Source organism: Myotis myotis, unplaced genomic scaffold, assembly GCF_014108235.1.
Source record: "Myotis myotis isolate mMyoMyo1 unplaced genomic scaffold, mMyoMyo1.p scaffold_m19_p_17, whole genome shotgun sequence".
In the NCBI taxonomy this organism is placed as follows: domain Eukaryota; kingdom Metazoa; phylum Chordata; class Mammalia; order Chiroptera; family Vespertilionidae; genus Myotis; species Myotis myotis.
In genome coordinates, this window is record NW_023416321.1 from 37,925,973 (window position 1) to 37,945,840 (window position 19,868).

Sequence of the window (19,868 nt, forward strand, 5' to 3'; positions counted from 1 at the left end):
CATAATAAGAGGAAACATCCTCAACCAGATAGAGGATGACTAAAAAAACCCACAGCTAAGAGTATTTAATGGTGAAAGACTGAAAACATTCCCCCTAAGATCAGGAATAAGACAAGATGTTGGCTCTCCCCATTTCTATTCAATATTATACCAAAGGATCTAGCCCGGAAAACCAGGTAAATAAAGGAAATAAAAGGCACCCAGATTGGAAGAGAAGAAGTAGACCACCCCTATTTGGAGATGACATGATTTTCTATGTAGAAAATCCTAAGGAATCCCCTCCAAAAATATACAACAAATGAGTGTAGCAAGGGTTCCGGATACAAAATCGATGTACAGAAATCAACTGTAGCCTGGCCAGTGTGGCTCAGTGGTTGAACATTGACCCGTGAACCAGGAGGTCAAGGTTTGATTCCCGGTCAGGGCACATGCCCAGGTTGTGGGCTCAATCCCCAGTGGGGGGTGTGCAGGAGGCAGCCAATCGATGACGTTTCTCTCTCATGGATGTTTCTTTCTCTCTATTCCTCTCCCTTCCTCTCCCTTTCTCTCCAAAAATTAATAAAAACATATTTACAAAAACAAATAAACAAACAAAAACCCTCCACAGAACTGCTAACCAGAGGAATGGGAGCAGTGGGGGAAGAGAAAGTTGATGAGCAGTTTGTCAGGTTAGAATGGAGGAATAGTTCCAGAACCCAGCAAGGATCCTATATAATAAAAGGCTAACATGCAAATCAACCAAATGGCGGAATGACTGGTCGCTATCATGCGCACTGACCATCAGAAGGCAGATGCTCAGGCAATGGTGGTGACAGGAGCCTCTTGCCTCCACGGCAGCGGAGCCCTCTGAGGGCTCCCAGACTGCGAGAGGGCACAGGCCGGGTTGAGGGACCTCCCCTATGTGCACGAATTTCGTGCATCAGGCCTCTAGTTAAGACATAAGAAGAGAAAGAGCAAGTTGAGACACGATCCCAGTGTCTGTCTAACATAAAATTTGGAGCGAGAAAACATAAAGCAACACTTGAAGAAATAAAAAGAAAACATCACAGTAATGGAGAAATAGCATAGCAAGCGCAGGCATGACACACTACAAAGCATTGTCTGTGGCTCCAGAAAAAGAATAAATATTTTAAAACGTAAAGCTTCAAGGAGAGAAAAAAAATCAGTTTACCCACAAATTTGCCTCAGACTTCTCACCAACAACACTAAATGCAAGGAGGCCGTGAGGAATATCTTTAAAGGTGGTTGGGAACATGATTATGAACACAGGCAAATTCGTATTCATGAGAATGCAAAATATAGACATGTTTAGAAATGCAAGGACTTGCCCTGCCCGGCTGGTGTAGCTCAGAGGTTGCGCTTCCACACGGGCACCAGGAGGTCACAGGATCCATTCCTGGTCAGGGCACATGCCCTGACTGCAGGCTTGATCCCCAGCAGGGGGCATGCAGGAGGCAGCCGATCGATGTTGATGTTTCTCTCTCTCCCTCTACCTTCCCCTCTCTTTAAAATCAATAAAAACATATTTTAAAATAAAAGAAATGCAAGGACTTGTAAAGTTTCTATCACAGTTCCTATCTGAGGTGATATTCTAGTGAAAAGAAGAAAATCCAAGAGAAATCATGAAGAAGCAGCAGTGAGACCTATACAATAAAGAGGGTGAAAGTTACAGAATGTAAGTCATACCTCACTGTGCTTGACTGAAGGAAGAGCAGGAGGAGGAAGAGGTGGAGGAGGAGGGGGAGGAGGGAGGAGGGCAGGGGGAGGAGGAGGAGGTGATGACAGCATTACAGTCAGAATCAAACAAGAAAGCCTGCTATCATTCCTGTTACTCAGCAGCTATTTGGAGATCCTGTGCAATGCAATTTAAAAAAAAAAAAAAAAAAAAAAAGCAAGCAGTGAAAATATTGGCAAGGATAAAACCATTAAGATTTGTGAATGATAGGACATCAGAAAACTGACAAACCATGAGCCCTACTAAGAAAATTCAGCCAAGTGGCATGATTTAAGAGGCAAATATTTCAAATAATTTATACACAGATTATATATAAAGGACTCCTAAAAAACAATAAGAAAAAGACAAGTGATCTAATAGAAGATGGGGGGGGCGGGGGGGAGCATGTTTAAGAAATTCAGAAAAAAGAAAATAGCTTTGGTCAGCACATTTATGAAAAGATGATCGATCTCACTAGCAATCAAGGAAGGACAAAACAAAACAACAAAATCTCTTCACCCATTAATCAGGTAAAACCTTTAAGTTGATAAGATCAAGTCTGGTAACAGTGTGGAGAAATGGCTAACCTAATCCACTGCTGGTGTGAATATAAATTTGCACAGTCTTTATGGAAACTTTTCGGCAATATCTACGACAGCTGTGGATGCTTATGCTTTCAACCCACATCGCTGTGTGTGTGTGTGTGTGTGTGTGTGTGTGTGTGCGCGCGCCCCAACTTGGAATCGAACTGGCGACCTTTCTGTGCACTGAACAACGCTCAACCAACTGAACCACACTGACCAGGGCAGCTTTTTTTAATAATGAAACATTCCCATGTCTATCACTATAGAATGGTCAAGTAAATGATGGTCCATCTATTGTAGATGATGCTATAGTATCAGTAAAAAGAATGAGTTGAATATACACTGAGTGGCCAGATTATTATGACCACCTGACATTTGTAGGCAAATTAGCTATAATTTCACGCTGAAGTTGCTAGAGGGCCAGACCATTTTAATAGGGAAGCAGGTTGTTTACCACGACAGTAGAAGTGATTTTTTTTTTAAGATATGGAACAACGCAATTTAACAGCCTTTGAACGTGGGATACATTTGAATGTGAGTGGCCAGATTATTATGACCGCTTGACGTTTGTAGGCAAATTAGCCGTACACTGCATCGTATGGGATATGGAAGCTGAAGGCCTGTTCGAACACCTTTGCTGTCTGCAGATACCAAGATAAATCGTCTCCAATTTGCACAGGAACACAAGGATTGGTCAGTTGAGCATTGGAAAAAGTCATGTGGTCCGATGAATCAGGTTTCCAGTTGCATCATGCAGATGGCAGAGTGAGAATTTGGCGGAAACAGTATGTAAGCATGCACCCACATGCATGAGTACAACCCTTCAAGCTGGTAGGGGCAGTGATATAGTTTGGGGCATGTTTTCCTGGCATGATCTGGGCCCTTTAATTCGTGTGGAACAACGTCTGAATAGCACAACATACCTAAGTATCGTTGCTGATCAAGTTCATCCTATCATGTTGATGGTGTATCCCAATGGAGATGGCTTCTTCCAACAAGACAATGCGCCGTGCCACGGTGCTCATATTGTGCAGGAGTGGTTTCAAGAACATGAGGGAGACTTTACCTTGCTTAGGTGGCCCCCACAATCACCAGATCTCAATCCAATTGAGCATTTGTGGGACAAAGTTAAAAGAGCCATCAGGCAGCTGGTTCCACAACCATCAAATCTCACAGAACTGGACAGTGCTATTCATCAGGGATGGTGTCAGATCACCTTTCAACATCTCGTGGAGTCAATGACAAGAAGAATCGCCACAGTATTGAAGGCAAAAGGTGACCCAACAAAGTACTGATGGGGTGGTCATAATAATCTGGTCACTCACGTCCAAATATATCCCACGTTCAAAGGCTGTTAAATCACGTTGTTTACCCATATCTTCAGACAAAAATCGCTTCTACTATCGTGGTAAACAACCTGCTTCCCTGTTTATAATGGTCTGGCCCTCTAGCAACTTCAGCACAAAATTATAGCTAATTTGCCTACAAACATCAGGTGGTCATAATAATCTGGCCACTCAGTGTATATATTCATGTGAAAAGCTCTCCAAGATCGACTACGAAGTGAAAAATGAAAATTAAGTGGCGGCAATAGCAGACGATAGGACCTATCTCTATAGAGATCCCTCCGAATTGATAAAGTCTGCAGTGAGGTCTGTGATGGGAAGAAGTCGATAAGGGAGGCTTTGGTTTTCTTTGTGCTTTTTTGTTTACAATGAAAATGTGTTCAAGAAATAAGGTGATCATTTGTTCGCCAATGTTCATAGAAGCATTATTCACAATAGCTAAAGGTGGAAGCATGTCCACCAGCAGGTGACTGGGTAGACAAATTATGGTAGAAACATACAATGGGATACCATTCAGCCTGAAAAAGGAAAGAAATTCTGACACATGCTACCACAGGGATGAACTTCGAGGACATGATGCTAAGTGAAACAAACCAGACATAAAAAGACAAACACTGCATGATGGCACTTACACGAGGTCCCCAGGGCAGTAAAATTCATAGAGCCAGATTGCAGAATGGTGGAAGCAGGGGCTGGCGAGGGAGTGGGGGGCGGCAGGAAGTAGGGAATGGAGAGTTCGTGTTTAATGGGTACAGGGTTTCAGTTTGGGATGATGAAAAAGTTCTGGACAGGAACGGTTTATAGTTGCACAACTATATGAATCTACTTAATGCCATGACACTGTACACTTGAAAATGTTAAAAATGGTAAGTTTTATATTATGTATATTTTACCCAATTAAAAAATGATAAATAAAAATAGCGATGCATGCCATTATAAAAATAGTAATAATAATAAATAAAGTGAACTGAACTGATGCTGAAGGATCCCCTTCATTAAAAAACATATAGACTGGGCAATATATTACCAAAAAGATGTCCAAGCTCAAAATAAAGAATGGATCATACAGAAATGCCAGAAACAACAAGGGAGCTACAATGCGGAGACAAAAGCAGAAGCCAGCCTGGAGGAGGCCCACGGGAAGCTCAGATGGACAGAGGCTCGGGGACTAGAGGCTGAAAACCGCACCATCAACCCCACAAACTGGGCCTCAGCCTGTGGGAGCTGGTGAGGCAGTAAAGTGGGCCCCCTGCACAGCAGGGATTGTGGCACGGCTGCTCCATCCATAAAGGTGCTTAGAAACACAACCCTCCTTAGGGGGGCGCAGCACGGAAACCATTCACAGACAGCGAAGCAGGAAAAAGTCACACGTGAGTAACGAAGACCCTCAGCTTCTGCCACCGGTGGGTGTGGGGTCTAAATCGGCACCACTCGCCAGCATGGAAACGCGGAGCTGTAAGTTGAACATGTAAAACCGTCCAAGATCCGGGAGACACTCGGGCCCAGCAGAGACGCACGACCACGTTTCAGGGAAGGATGTTTGAGGGAGGCGGGAGTAGAGCTCTATCTGTGCCACCGATTTTGATATTAGCCTTTCCCTCGGAGCCTCTCCGAAGGCCCCCTCTTCAGTCTGTTTAATTGCCTAGTTTTCCTCTCTGCTGTGAGCTCCTCAGAGAGCGGCAATGCCAGCCGGCTCCTGCTGGTTTCCCCCACTTCCAGCCCAGGGTCGAGCCCGTCGCGGCTCCATAAATGACTGTTGAAATGAATGAAATGAATGTGTGTGTTCTGTCGTGTTGTGGGAATTCACATTAGGAGTCTCCTGGGGAATGAGACTCAGAAGGAGCTGGAAACACGGCTGGTTCCCTCTTCCTCTCCTCCTCTTCTCTCTCGTCCTCCTGCTCCCCATCTGTCCTGGGAGGAGACAGCATCAATTCTCAGCGCAATCAAGCACTGCCCCTAATTCAGCCTCTCCGGAGTACCGTGAAGCGTCGGTGAGAGTGGTGCCTGTGCACCATCTTTCACTCTTCCCCCCACTTCCAGCATGCTCATGACCTGTTACTGAACGCACGCTGCAAGTATTAGCTCCTTTAATCCTCACAGCTTTTGTACTAGCCCCGCTCTGCAGAGGAACAAGCGGAGGCTCAGAGAGGTGATGTGACTTTCCCTGGCCACAGAGCCACAGACCGGCAGGGCCAAGGTTCAAACCCCAGACCTCTTAGATTCCAGAGCTGCAGTCGCCGCCTCTCCCACCAATCTCCCTCTGCTTCCTCTCTCCTGCCCCCCACCAGCCGCTCTGCCTCTCGCTCACCCACTCCTTAGCTCACACTGTGTCTGAGTCACATATCTTTTGGCAGACAAGTGAGGCTGGTGGTGGGACATGGGTGGCCAGATGGGTGGTGAGTACAAGTCTGGGGTTGTCTTTTTGTAGCTACCAAGCATTGTCCTGAGGAAGCACCTGGAGCCCATGACCTCTTGTGGGCCCGCTGCAGGGTCCCCCAGGTGAAGGAGAGCAGACAAGGGTCCATCGGCAAATGTGTGCCTGTGAAGACTGGAAACTGGCCCTGGGCTGGCCTTGACGATCAGACGCAGAGCCTGCCTTCCTAGGACGGTGACAGTGGCCGAGGGGTGGGGCTTTCCTTTAAGACTCTGGGCTTCATGGCCTCAGTCCTATCTGGGAGGTGAAACCCTGGTCTGGGAATCAAGAGACTAGAGATCTGAGTGTGATGCTGCCACCAACTTGGAGGACCTTGGGCAAGACAGGGCTTCTCTGAGCCTTGGGTTTCTTCACTTGCCTAATAGAACCATCACTCCAGGCCTGTCCATTCCTCAGGATGGGCCCTTTGCCAGGGGAGGGCTCAAAACCAAGGAGGTAGGATGGGGTGAGGAAAGGCACAGAGGCTGCAGGCAAGTCAGCCATCACTGAGACGGCCAGCAGCAAGGTGTGTTTTTCTCTTGGGCTGGCCCAGAGCGTCTCCCCGAACAGCTCCTGATACGATGGCCTTCCCGGGCAATCAGCTCTGGCCCAGACCGTGGCTGAGGCATTACAGGACCAGGAGAGGAAGAAAAGAGGAGATGAGGACGAGGGGAAATAGAAGGAGTGATATAGGGGGTAGGGAGGAGGGAGAGAAAGAGCTGGCCTCAGGATGACAAATACGGAAGTTAGCACCTACATCTGGGATAGGTGGGAGCCTCACACCAGTCCCACCTTAATCATATACAGCTCCTCTCTGAGCCTCGGTTTCCCCATATGTCATCTCAGATGTTATGACCGCCTCTGCTGCATCCTCCACTTGCCTTTCAAAGCCTGGCTCCATAGCTTCATTGTCAGGAACCCTTCCTTGAGCCGCCCTCTCCTGCCTCCTTCCTAAATTCCTGCCTCTCACCTCTGGGCCCAACAACCTTCCACTTAAGCCCAACTCCCTTAGGTCTTGACTTACACTGTGAGACACATCACAAGCCAGGGGCCTCAGCTGAGTCACCTTTGGTCCCTCCTATAAGCACTTTACACACAGTAGATTTTTAACAAACATTCTGTTAGCGATGCAATGTGGTCTAATGGACAGATGGATGAATGCCTAAAAGGATATGGCTGCTTTGTCTGCTGATTAATCTTCTGGTCAAAACTTGTCTCCATAAAAAGCCTCCTGGATTAATTCCCAGACACAACTCTATCTTCAACAGCTCAGCCCAAAACTTAAGGCTCCCGCTCCTGCCCCTCTGCCCTGCTCCCTCTCAAAGGCCCCTCCAGGTGCTACCCTAGTTTACCAAACAGATTCCAGCATCATAGACCTGGCCTGGCAGTCCAAAGAGCTTGGACCCTGCCACCTGCCCTCAGTTACCCATTTTCCTGGGGACAAAGGACGCTCTGTGAAAGACCCTGGAACTTCTCTGCTGCAGAAAACCCCACAAAAGTCTCCATGAGGGTTCCTGCAGGTCACAGAATTCAGGGCTCACAGGCTTAGAGAGGGGAGGTGCCCAGACAGATAGAAGACCCAAGTCCTAGCACTTCGACCCGCCCTGCAATGTACATACACACACACCCTGGTCGTGACAGAAGCAGAATCTCACCTTGATGCTCCTCCAGTTTGCCCATGGTCTCCATCTGCTCCACCAGGTCATTCGAATTCCACTGGCTCATCCCGATGAGGATGGCATTCTTCCCTTCAGCCACCTCCTCTGTGGAAGGAGCAGAGATGTGTGTGAGCAGGGAGGGAAGGGTATAGGTAGTCCTGACAGGAGCTTATATCTGAAGGAGTACTTATGCCTTCCTTTGACTTGAAGTGTCGGTAGTTATGACAGGTACAAGGCACTCAGGAATTTTTCATCCAAAGAAAGTCACGAGAGAGGCTGAAAACCCACAGAAGGCTCCATTTCTAGTCCTACGAGAGATATTTCTTGAAAGGAAGTGTGCTTGGGGGTGGAGGGGGTCCTTGCCACTGCTAGCAGTTTTTCTCTGGCTCAGTTACTTGCCTTCTGAGCTTCGTTTTTCCATCAGTACCATGGGGCGGGAAGTGTCTCGCCCACAGAGCTGTTGTGAGGACAACCGAGATAATGGGTGTAAAGGCCTCGGTGCATAGAGGGCGCGCATAAGCGAGCGATATCAGGTTATTTCTTCACATGAGAAGTGGGCTGCCGTCAGGATTTGAGTGGACCTGGATTTGAGTGGGGCAGGCCAGCTCTAGAGTAGCTGGAAGAGCAGAAGACTTCTGCTCTAAGCGAGCCTCGAGCTGTGTAGAACCCTTAGCCCACATTGTAACTTTATGAACTTATTAATGCCTTCATTCCCCATCCCTAGTCCTCCCCTCAACCCTGTCTGTATCCTTATTCTTTCCCAGTCTGAGCTTGGTGATTACTCTGAGAGAAATTGATGGGGCCACATTCCCTAACCACGCTGAATACAGATCCCTGGGTCCCACACATCTGGTGTAGTCCCTCATCCCAGAAAGGGGCATTTCCTCAAGAACAAACCCACAGAAGTGGCTGCCCTCTCTCTTTGAAGGGCCTTCCTGGTAAAGAGCTTTGTGTCCTCCCTTGTGGAATAGACATTAAAGAGTGGTGAGGAGAATCCTCAAGCTCATGATAACCAAAAATAAAGGGACGAGACCCATTTCACTGCCAAAGAACTTTGCAGAGCAGGTGGGTCCAATATGGTGGATCTGAAGCTTGGGGCGCTGTCCAAAGTTCTGAATTCCCCTAGAACTCAGTAATCTAGGGCCCACGTGTGGCTGGTGCATGGATCATGATGATGGTGATGATGATTCCTGAGTTATTTGATTTATTTGATTGCTTTAACAACACATCAAATCCTTACTATGCACTGAGCTTATTATAGGTGCTTTTAAAATATTAATTCACTTAATTTTCATAAAATGCTAAAAAAGTACAATTATTATTATCTCCATTTTAGGCATGGAGTAGTAGTTCAGGAATTTGCCCAATATCACTGTCTAAAGCCAGAATTGAAACCTAGATATACTATTTCAAGAGTCCTTAAATCTTCCCAGCTGGTGTTGCTCAGTGGTTGAACATTGACCCATGCACCAAGAGTTGCTGGTTCAATTCCAGATCAGGGTACACGCCCAGGTTGTGGGCCTGATCCCCAGTGGGGGGCATGTTGGAGGCAGCCAATTGATGTTTCTCTCTTATTGATATTTCTATCGCTCTCTCCCTCTCCCTTTCTTTCTCTCTAAAATCAATAAGAACATTTTTTAAGAGTCCTAAAATCTTGTCCTCCCAATGGCCTACCATGGGCATCCTATATTGGTTTCCCAACACTCCAGCCAGGCACCACTCACACCAGACAATTTAGTCAGTGTGGTGTGTTCCATCTGGGCAACAGTGCACACCTCTTAGCAGCACTGTGCTCTGGGCAGAGCCCTGACCGGGTCCCAGTCCAGAGAGTGCTACACGTGAGCCTGTGCTTTGCATACATCCCTCAGCTTTTCCTGTGGTTTTTTTTTCCCCTTAAATGGGAATAACAACTCTAGTTTTACAACTCTGCCTAGCAAGCTGCCATGAGGACAATGACATACTACATTTTCAAAAGCTTCACAAGCCAAAATGCTGTGAACAAACATCAGGTAGTTTTACTCTGGGGGAAGGAGGACACCAAGGGCTAAGAGCTCAGTTCAGTGTTATGTTGAGTCTTTCCAATCCTGCTACATATATGCCCTTTGACAATAATGTAGCTTTCTGATCCTCAGTTTCCTCATCTATAAAATGACATCCCAGTCATGGCTATGTCATAGGATTGCCGTGAGGCTTAAATGAGACCATGAAGGTGAAGTGTTTACACAATAAGAGCACAGCAGTGGGTAACAGCACATGAAGATGATGGTCCATCATCACCTCCACCCCAGAGGATGTGGTGTATGCCCCAACATTCCCCACATATGCTGTGTTCTGCCCCTGTGACCCTGCCCCAGACCCAGAGGGGGTAATCAGCTGGTAGCCCACTGTGAGTGCTGTGTCTCCTGGCTCTCCGTTGCCCACTTGTTCATTCGAGCATTCTTTCTACAGTGAGTGGACTCCTGAGCACCTACTGTGTGCAGTGTGACATGACCTCTACCCTAATTTATGAAATAAATAAATAAATAAATAAATAAATAAATAAATAACTCTGGTGTAGGAGATGAGCATGCTGGGGGTCCTGGTCCAGTGCCCGGTATGCAGTAGGTGCTTACACATCCTAGCTCTCATTTTTCCTACAATGTGCAAGCCCTATTCCTGGGGTGTGTATGAGCCTATCAGAACCCGAGGGTTCTCCCAGGCTCTGAGGTTGGAGCACGCCCACTTCTGCACCATCCTCGGCCTCTTTCCTCTCTTCCTAGTTTTGTGCATGGCCCTCCTCCATCTTGCCCTTTTGGTCTTTTGTCTGTCTTTCTAGTAGGTGTGTCTTCCTCTCCAACTCCCGCCATGTTCCTCTATGACTCAGATCTGTCCCACTCAGATCTGATCTTGCCAGATCCCTTCCATTGGTCTCTGTCCCTCTTGGTCCTTGCATTTCTCTGTGCCCCTCAGGCTCCCAGTGCTCTCGGCCACCTCTGTCCCTTTATCTGGGTCAACTTCAATCATGCTCCATACTCTCTGCTCTTCCTCTCTCTTTATCCCAGCATCTGTCTCTCTCTCTTCTCTCCGGGAAGATGTCTCTGTCTTGATCGCTCTCACTCTCTGGGTTTCTCTTTCTTTCTCTGGGTCCTGTCCCTCAGGAACTCTCTGGCCGTGCAGGTCTGTCGTGCTTTCTCTGGTCTTCTCTCTCTCCTTCTGAGTCACTGTCTCTCTTTCAACTCTCTCTGGTTCATGTGCATGTGCGTGCGTGCGTGTGTGTGTGTGTGTCCCTCTCTCTAACCTTCTCTGGGTCTCCCTTGCTCTCTCTCCCTCTGCTTCTCATCTTTTCCCTGACTTCCTTGGGTTCCCTGCTCCTCCACCACATCCCTGTCTCTCCAGCTGCTCCCCACCCTCCCTTCTCTGTCCCCTGCTCTCAACACTCAGCCTTCAGATTCTCACTATGTTCCCTGAGAGGCAGTGAGAACACACACACACACACACACACACCACGATTGCTCCTTTCGGAGTCATTCAGGCAAATCTGAGCTCCAGGTCTCCGCTCTACTTCCCCTCACTGTGGTACGTGCCTCCTATCAGGGCCCACAGAGGCCACAAATGGCTTCTCTGGATAAATGTCCTGCTTATTGATTTTGCTTTTTGGCTTCTGGTAAGTGTTCCCTGCGCACCAATCCTCATCCCCGGTGGCCTCCGGTGTGGACAGTGTCTGCATCTATGTCACTCCAACTGAGCCCCGTCCCTGCCCAGACTAGGTGTCAGGCTGAATCCCATCCAGAGGCACCACATACCTGGCCTGGACCCCAGACTGGCTCCGACCCTGACCGAAGCCTGGATATACCCCTTTAAGCACAACCTCCGGTGCCGGAAGGAAAGCCTTTCCTCCTCCCAGGCCTGTTTCTGCGGGATCCAGGGGCCTTCAGAGCAGGAAATCTCCTTGCCCCACACCAGGAAGAGGTCACCTCCCGCTCATGGAGTGAGGGCGTGTCCCCTTCTGCAGCTGGCCAGTCCAACACCGAGCATCACCCTTTGCATCAGGACCACAGTGCCAGTTTTTCAAAGGACGTGGATGAGCATCCTGGGCCTCCGGGAGACAAGATCGCTACCCCTCCCTAGAGCTGTTTGACACCGGCTCCATCCCCTCACCCGCGGCCATCACCACTACTCTCTCTTCACTGCAGCTGAAAGGGCCCAAATGCTGCTACCGTGAAGCTGAAGCTGCTTTTTGGAATATTGATTTTAAACTGTTAAACAAAACTCAGACAGAATCTTCGACCCACCCCCCTTTCCTGCCCGAGAGATTCAGACAGACAAACCTGCTTTGGGAAGGTGAGTTTAGGGTGTCACCTTAGCCTAACTGGCATTAAGTGTGGTAAACAGGGGGCCTGTTAGCTAGATACCCCGTGTCCCATTACCTCTGAGTCATTTGGCAAGGACGTGCCCGCCATGTGCGGTCCACCTCCTTCCACTCCCTGCAAATGGCCCATTCTCGCTTCTGAAACCTAATACCCTGTCCCCCCAGCCTCCAACCTTCTCCTTTGTCCATAAATGTCTTAAATGCCCAATGTTGCCTCCCTGTCTTTGGAATTTTCATGGAATTATCTGGCCCATGTAAACTCCTCGTGCACATGTCCTGAGGCTACTAGGTCAAGCCTGCCCTCCCGCCCCGTACTGGGACAGCGGACGGACAGCACTAAGGGGCACCCCCTTGCTCACTGTTGGCACCCACGCCTTTCTGCTCATTCTTCCCGTAAAAGCTTCGCGCTGGCTGTTCCCACTGCCCAGAACACTGTTCCCCCAGACACTCACATGGTTCATTTCTTGTTATTCAATCCTCAGCTCACGGCCGTATTTGAAGGCTTCTTACCATCAACCAGTCACTGTCACATTCCCTTATGTTATACTGGAGGGAGTTCCCCCATTTTTTAAACAGTATTCCTGAGATGTAGTGACATTCAGTTCAGTCTACACATTTAAAATGTACAATTTGAGGGAGAACCTCTCTATTATTTACTAGTGGGGATGCTGCCTAATTCAGATAAAAAGTAGAATGTAAACTTGGTAATTTTTGACATGTGGACACACCTGTGGAACCATCACCCCAATGGAGACAGCAAATATGTACCCATTGCCCTCAGAAGTTTTCTCCTGCCCCTTTTTAGCCCTCCTTCCTGTCCCAGGCAACCGCTGACCTGCTCCCGTCACTACAGATTTGTTTGCATTCTCTAGCGTTTTATATAAATGGAATCATACAATATGTACTTTCTCCATCTGACTCCTTTTACTCAGCTTCCTTATATTTGAGATTCACCCACGTGGTGCGTGTATCCGTGGTTCATTCCCTCTTACAGCCAAGTAGCATTTCACTGCATGAACGTTTATCTAGTCACCCCCTGATGTACATTTGAGTTGTCTTTGGTTCAGAGCTATAACAAATGAAGCCGCTATAAACACTCACGGCCATGTCCCAGGTGAAAGATGCATGCTTTCCTCGGGTCAATTACCTAGGATTGGAAGGGCGGGGTCATGTGGCAGTTAACTTTGACTGACTTTTTAAGAAGCTGCAGTCCACTTTTTAAAAGGATTGCGCCATTGTCCATTCCCATCAGCAGAGTTTGAACGTTCCAGTTCCTCCGTATCCTGATCAATTTTTAAAAAATATATTTTTGTTGATTTCAGGGAGGGAGAGAGAGAGACGGAAAGATCAATGATGAGAAAGAATCATTGATCTGCTGCCTCCTGCACATCCCCTATTGGGGATCGAACCTACAACCTGAGGAATGTGTCCTGACTGGGAATCAAACCATGACCTCCTGGTTCACAGGTCGATGCTCAGCCACTGAGCTACACCAGCTGGGCCTGATCAGCTGTTTTAATGAGCTGTCATAATAGGTGTGTAGTGGTATCTCATGGTTTTAGTTGCATTTAATGACTAATGATGTTGAGCATATTTTCATTGTTTTGTCATTCATGCATATATTTTGGTGAGGTGTCTATTCCTTTATATTCTTTTATTTATGCTAATTATCAATATAATTTACATGCTCGTATATTGTCTTACCACCACCGCCCATCAACACTAAAGTGCAGGCTCCAGGAGGGCTGGGACAGGACCTACTTGTCCCTGGAATCCTACCTGGTGCTTGATGGGCAGATACTAGTAAACTTGAAAGAGTGGATGAATGAGTCTGATATCTGGCTCCTGTTCTCTCTGACTCTGTGTGAGACTGAGCAGGTTGCCCAATTCTCTGGCCCCAGTTTCCCAGCCTGAAAAATGGGATAGGTTGTCAGACTCAAAACCCCAAGGGCCCCCAGCTCTGACATGGCCTGGGTTTCAGGCGCATCCCCTCACTCTGCCCTCCAAACTTGGTGGACCAGGGCATGGCTCTCCAGATGTCCTTTCACTGTATGGACAGGACAGGCAGTGGCAGCTGGTCTGGTCTGGAGCCTAGATCCCATCGGCCACCCTGCAGCATCCAATCAGGGGCATCAGCCACCCCCAGCCCCAGGGCTGCTGCCTTGGCCTAAGGAGCCAGCATGCTGCCCCAGAGTTGTTATAGACCCAGAGGGCTCCACACTCCTGCCTGACTAACCCCAATCCCTCCTATGCCTTCCATATACAACCAGAACTCCCAGAGCCTCCCCTCTGCTACTAGACCATGAGCAGTGAGGCTCTCTCATCCCACCTGGTAACCCAGCACTGGGCCAAGGGCTGGAGCTTAAGGAAGGAAGGGAAAAGCCCATATTGCAATAATAAGTCAAAGAAAAAGGCCTGACCTGGCCATTCAACTCCTGGGTTCCAGCCCCTTCATCCCCACCCTGGTGTGTGATCTTGGGAGGTCCCTTCCATGGTTGAGCCTCAGTTTCCCCATCATGCACTGAGGAGGAGGAGGACATGGTGTCCCAGGGGCCTGTTCAGTGCTGACACCTGCCAATACAGTCCCACGAAGGCTGGAGTGGGAACGCTGAGGCAGCAGGATGCAGGGCCTGCTCAGGTGGGGACAGAGGCCACCCTCAGGTCAGGGTCAGGGCTCAGCCTGGCTGTAGAAAGGAGGCCAGGGAAATGGCCCTTCAAGGAATGCCCAGGAAGCTGGACACCCATGGCCTGGCCCATATGCCAAGAGGGCAGGCCAGGTGGGGCCTGGACCAGCTCCTGGGAGCAGAGAAGAAGGATAACTTCACCTCCTACTGCCTTGAGCCAAGGAAACATGCAGAGGCCTTGTCCAGGGAGTCCACACAGAGCAGACAGGAAGGCAACTCAGAACTAAAGAGGATTCTCTGACCTGTGGAGCCGCTCCTGTGGCTGAGGGCTAGGGGTGCTCTGCAAGGGCGATGGGGGAGGGAGCAGAGACGCGAGGCTGGTGGGGAGTGCCGAGAGGGGGGGAACCAGCAAAGAGACAGAGAGTCTGGAATCCTGGGGCAGTAAAGAGAAGGAAAGACGGAGTGGGGAGAGCGGAGGAAGAGATGGAGATGGAGGGGCCTCCAATGAGAAAGGGATGAAAGAGGAGGCCAATTTGGGAACCGCAGACTGAGCAGAGAGGTCCTGGGAGGGGAGGACGGGGAGCTGAAGGAGGCAGCGGTCAGCAGGGAGGAGAGCAGACATGTCCACAGCTGCTCTCAGGGAAAGCAGGTGAGCAGGGCCCCGAAGGATGAAGGTGATGCCGCTGCAGCAAGCCATCCTTGTCATCTGGGAATGCAAGCCCTGAGGCATTCCAAAAATATTTTAAATAAATGTGCTACAAGCATCAAAATATTGAAGCCATTGTTGTCACACTGCGGCTTAGTTGCTATGGAGGAACTCGGCTCCAATGGGAGATAGGAAATGAGCCCCAAATGGGCTGGTTTAGGGTTGGCATCAGGGAGAGGGTTCTCTGCCTAGAGCCCAGCATGAGGGAGGCTGGAGCCAGACAGCATCCCACCACCCAGCCGTGCTTCCCGAAAATCACCTGGACTGGGTACCCTCCGTTTCCGGAGACACAGAGCTGACAGGGAAACTGAGGCCCAGAGAAGGGGAAAGACTTGCCCACGATCACAAACAAGGTAAGGGCATGGGTGAGCCCGTGCCCCGAGGGTGCTGCTCTGGGCCCAGAGGTCTTCCCAGCACAGTGTGTTTCTCCTTCAAGGCCCCATTTTGCCAGGCATTTCAGTTGGCTCTGCCTCAGAAGGCAGGTAACCCCCCAAGTATGGTGACTTCCCACGCCAGGCAAGTGAGAAGTGGGGAGCCTCCTGGGCCAGAGAAGAGGCCCTTGTTTGTTCCGCCCACTCACACGCAGTGCCCATGAGCACACCTGCGAGGCTCCTCTCTCCTGAGTTCCAGACAGACACTGCCTCCCGCTGGTCCTTACGCCTGCCCTCCCAGCCCTTGCTCAGGCTGATCCCTCTGCCTGAAGTGCCCACCCCATCCGGTGCCCTCTTATCCAGTTTTTGCAAAGCTGCTTATTCTTCCATCCTGGCTTACAGAATGCCCCTGGCTATGTCCTGTGTACTGGCCATGCACTCAGCCCTGGGTAACCACCTGACAGCCTGCCCACCATCGTCTCTCCTCTGAACAGCTGCAACAGGCTTCTAACAGGTCTCTACCTCGTCGCTGTTTCCCTCCCAGCCGTGCGCTAATCCTATAAGCCACTTACTGGGTCTCAGGCAACGTCTTCTCTCCCCTTCCCCTGGTTTGCTACCTCCCTGCCATGAGGACCCCCTTCAGTCCCCAGAATGCCCCATCTTTCCTGCTTCAGCCCCATCATACCTACGGAGTCCTGCCTAGAGGGTCCTTGTCCCACTGCTCACCTAGCCTCCTCCTTCCCTCAGTTTTGCAGAGAGGATGTTAACGACCCCCTAGCCCTAACCGAGTTAGGTACCCCTGTCCTCACTCTGAATTAACAGCTGATACTTTTCCTCAGTGTCATTATTCCCCATTCTGATTGCATTTGTGAAACTGTTCAATGCTTGCCTCTCCCACTAGACCAGTGGTTCTCAACCTTCTGGCCCTTTAAATACAGTTCCTCACGTTGTGACCCAACCATAAAATTATTTCCGCTGCTACTTCATAACTGTCATGTTGCTACTGTTATGAATCATAATGTAAATATCTGATATGCAGGATGGTCTTAGGCGACCCCTGTGAAAGGGTCGTTCGACCTCCAAAGGGGTCGCGACCCATAGGTTGAGAACCACTGCACTAGCCTGTAAGCTTGATGGGGGTGTGGCCATGCCTATGAGTTTCCCACAGTATGGGGAGTGCCTCACACAGCTCCTGGGATATCCGAGGGACTCAGCAAGCATCTCAAAGAGTGAGTGAGTGAGTGAGTGAGTGAGTGAGTGAGTAGAAGCTGAACCCCAGCCCTCAGGGGCCCCCAGACTGGGTATGAAAGGTGGAACTGAGTGTCTGAGTGGGGAGAGATACTAATCCCCAACAGAGACTCCTTCTTGGGGCTTCCAGAAAGATCAGCCAGCAATGATGGGAGCACGTGGGGTTCACTCACCTCTTGCATCAAAGAATTCATCATCCGAGCTCTCCACTGAGTCGCTGAGGACATTTCGAAGGTGCCAGGGGGCACCGCCGCCCGGGGTGGGGCCACCTGCCAAAGGGAACACACCTGTTAACCAAGCCTGAGACCAGCATGAAGGAGGTAAACCGGGAGGCCCTGGACCCAGGGTCCGTGGGTGTCCGGCATGTCCCTACCCTCTCCCTGCTGGTGCTCAGACCCCACAGAGCCCTCCCACAGCCACGGTCTCATTTCAGCCCGTGCCTTTCTGAGCTAGCGCCGCGGGGGGCAACAAGTGTGCCCGTTTTCTACGCCCTAAAACGGAGCCCGAGGCAGTTAGGGGAGGGTCTAGGTGCCACAGTGCATCAGGAAGCATAAGGTAAGTTTCCCTGTGTTAACACATGATCTCAGCTGCCTAAGACAACAATGGCTGGTTTCTCACTCACACACACTGGCTGGCAGGGGGCTTGTTCATGGCGGCCACCTTGTGATGCCATCATCTCAGAAGGAGACCCCAAAGCCTGCTGCAGCCGGAGAGGAGAGCACAGAGTCACACCGGGTCAGAGATGCTCCTTCAGGAGAGCGGGGAGGGGAAGCAGACACCTGATGAGCACCAGTAGCATCCACCACACACAACTGTGCAGGCCAGGCCAGGGCTGCAGCCTCGGGGGACAAATCCCCGCGCTAAGAGCAGGGCCTGAGCTGGAGCTCTGCCCATCTCTGTCACCTGCAAGCCTTTCCCTCTCCAGACGGCAGCCTCGGTTTCCTCATCTATAGAAAACTGAAAACAACCCTAAACGCGAAAGATCAGAAATAGTGCATGTTTATAGCCTGTATCTCAGGAGGCGCTGTCATGGCAATTACTATTATTCTTAATATCTGCAGAGGCCAGGGCATGGGCGGAGAGGTTCTCTGGAGCAGGGAGGAGCAACAGCACCCAGAGAATGTGGCCCCTTCCCTGAACTCTGCCCCAACCCCCCTCCTGCCCCTGGACCAGGGAGGGGAAAGCCAGCGACAGAAGCCTCTCCCCCCCCCCCCGACCCCCCGCATTGTCTGCCCCCTCCATAGGCACTTTGGGACTCACATGCAACCAGCTGGTGCCCAGCACATCCACAAACCTCCCTGCACGCTCTCCTGACACATGAAATACTGGGGCTGCAGATGGATTAAAATCTAATTGTAAAAATTAAAACCATAAACGTGTTGGAAGGAAATTGACCTGGTAATTTCCCTGAGGAAATAATTAGAGAAATACACAAAGACGGAAGTATACAGTTGATCCGCTCGGCGTTCTGGTAATCACAAAAAACTGGGAGAAATGCCGTAGGGGACTGGAAGTCTGTTCAAATACTGTCGTAGGAGAATTCTTTGCAACTATTCGAAAAATAAAGCAGCTCCTTAGGTACTGACATGGAAAAGTGCCCATGGGGTATGGTTAGGAGAAAAATATTGCAGGTAGATCCCAGAACCGTAAGTTCCTTTGGACCTCGATTTTGAAAGACATACCGTACTCATATCTGCATATCAAGGATATGAGCAGCAAGTTAGTTAAGAGCTCAGGCCCTGAGGTTGAAGGGGCCTGGATTCAAGCTCAGGCCTCGCCTCTTTGAAACTGTGTGATGTCAGGTAAGTCCCTTCATCTCTCTGGGCCTCAGTGTCCGCAGCTGTAAAGGGAGGGTAGCTCATACCTGCCTCATGAGCCTGTTGCAAAGATTAACTAACATGACTCAGAGTGCTTAGCACAGGGCCCAGCAGATAGCAATGTTCTCAACAATAATTACTGCATAAATATACTTACAGATGCATTAACATGTCTCGAGGACATGTGCCAAAAATGTCAATAGAGATTATCTCTACTGAGTAGAATTTGATTAGAAGAGGCAGGGAAAACTCGGTTTTTACACTGCATGTGTAATTTTATACGATTATCGATTTTATGAATTCATCTTATTTTATCAATCCTAAGAAGCACATTTTTCACACTTTATCATCTTTAAAATTGGGGTGCATCTTACATGATGGTGTGTCATAATTTAATTGGCATTGTTTATTGCTTCTCAGGGATCTTATAACTCGTGCATCTTATAATTAATTGTATCTTAGATGCAACAGAAAACAGTGCAACCACCAGGCACACAGGGTATATCTTCCCTGAGGCTTCAGCCCTGGCCACCAAGCACACATGTCCTGTCTCCAGAGAGACCTGGGCTCCTGTATCAACAAAGTCCCTGCCTTGGTTTCCTCATATGTACAATGAAATCCTTGACAGGGACAGTCCCTTGAAATTTTTCAATTCTGACTGATGTCTGAGGAGCCCATCTGGCACAATAAACAAGTGAGAGGCGGACAGCCTTCCCCCCCCCCCCCCCCACGCCCCACTCCCACCACAGCTACAGTTCACATGACGATGAAGTCCTTGGAGAACCTACCGCAGCTTCCGCTCACCACACCCTGTCGCCCTGCAGCATGCCAGCACTGTTCCCTGCCCTGAGCCCAGATCTCAGAACATAAACTGTTCCTGAAGCAAGAGGCCAGCCCAGGGCAGCCCAGGGCCGCAGCCCTCCTGCCTGTCCCTCCTACCCCACCCACCACCAGCTGCCAAGACCACACCCAGCTTGAACTCCATGGCTGGGAGCCAGGCAAAAGCATGTTCTGAGACATAGAAAAGGCAGAAGTCACA

At 49.5% G+C, this 19,868-nt stretch overlaps 1 protein-coding gene across 4 annotated transcripts in view; it reads right to left on the minus strand.

The window, feature by feature from the left end:
* The window catches only part of PITPNM3 (PITPNM family member 3), a 91,614-nt gene that overhangs the window by 53,757 nt on the left and 17,989 nt on the right, over positions 1 to 19,868 (minus strand). For all 4 annotated transcript variants that reach the window (XM_036341205.1, XM_036341207.1, XM_036341204.1 and 1 more), the window contains 2 exons: positions 17,186 to 17,281; positions 7,713 to 7,820 (listed from right to left, as the gene is read on the minus strand). In XM_036341205.1, the coding sequence (XP_036197098.1) occupies positions 7,713 to 7,820; positions 17,186 to 17,281 (204 nt within the window). The remainder of the gene's footprint in view (positions 1 to 7,712; positions 7,821 to 17,185; positions 17,282 to 19,868) is intronic.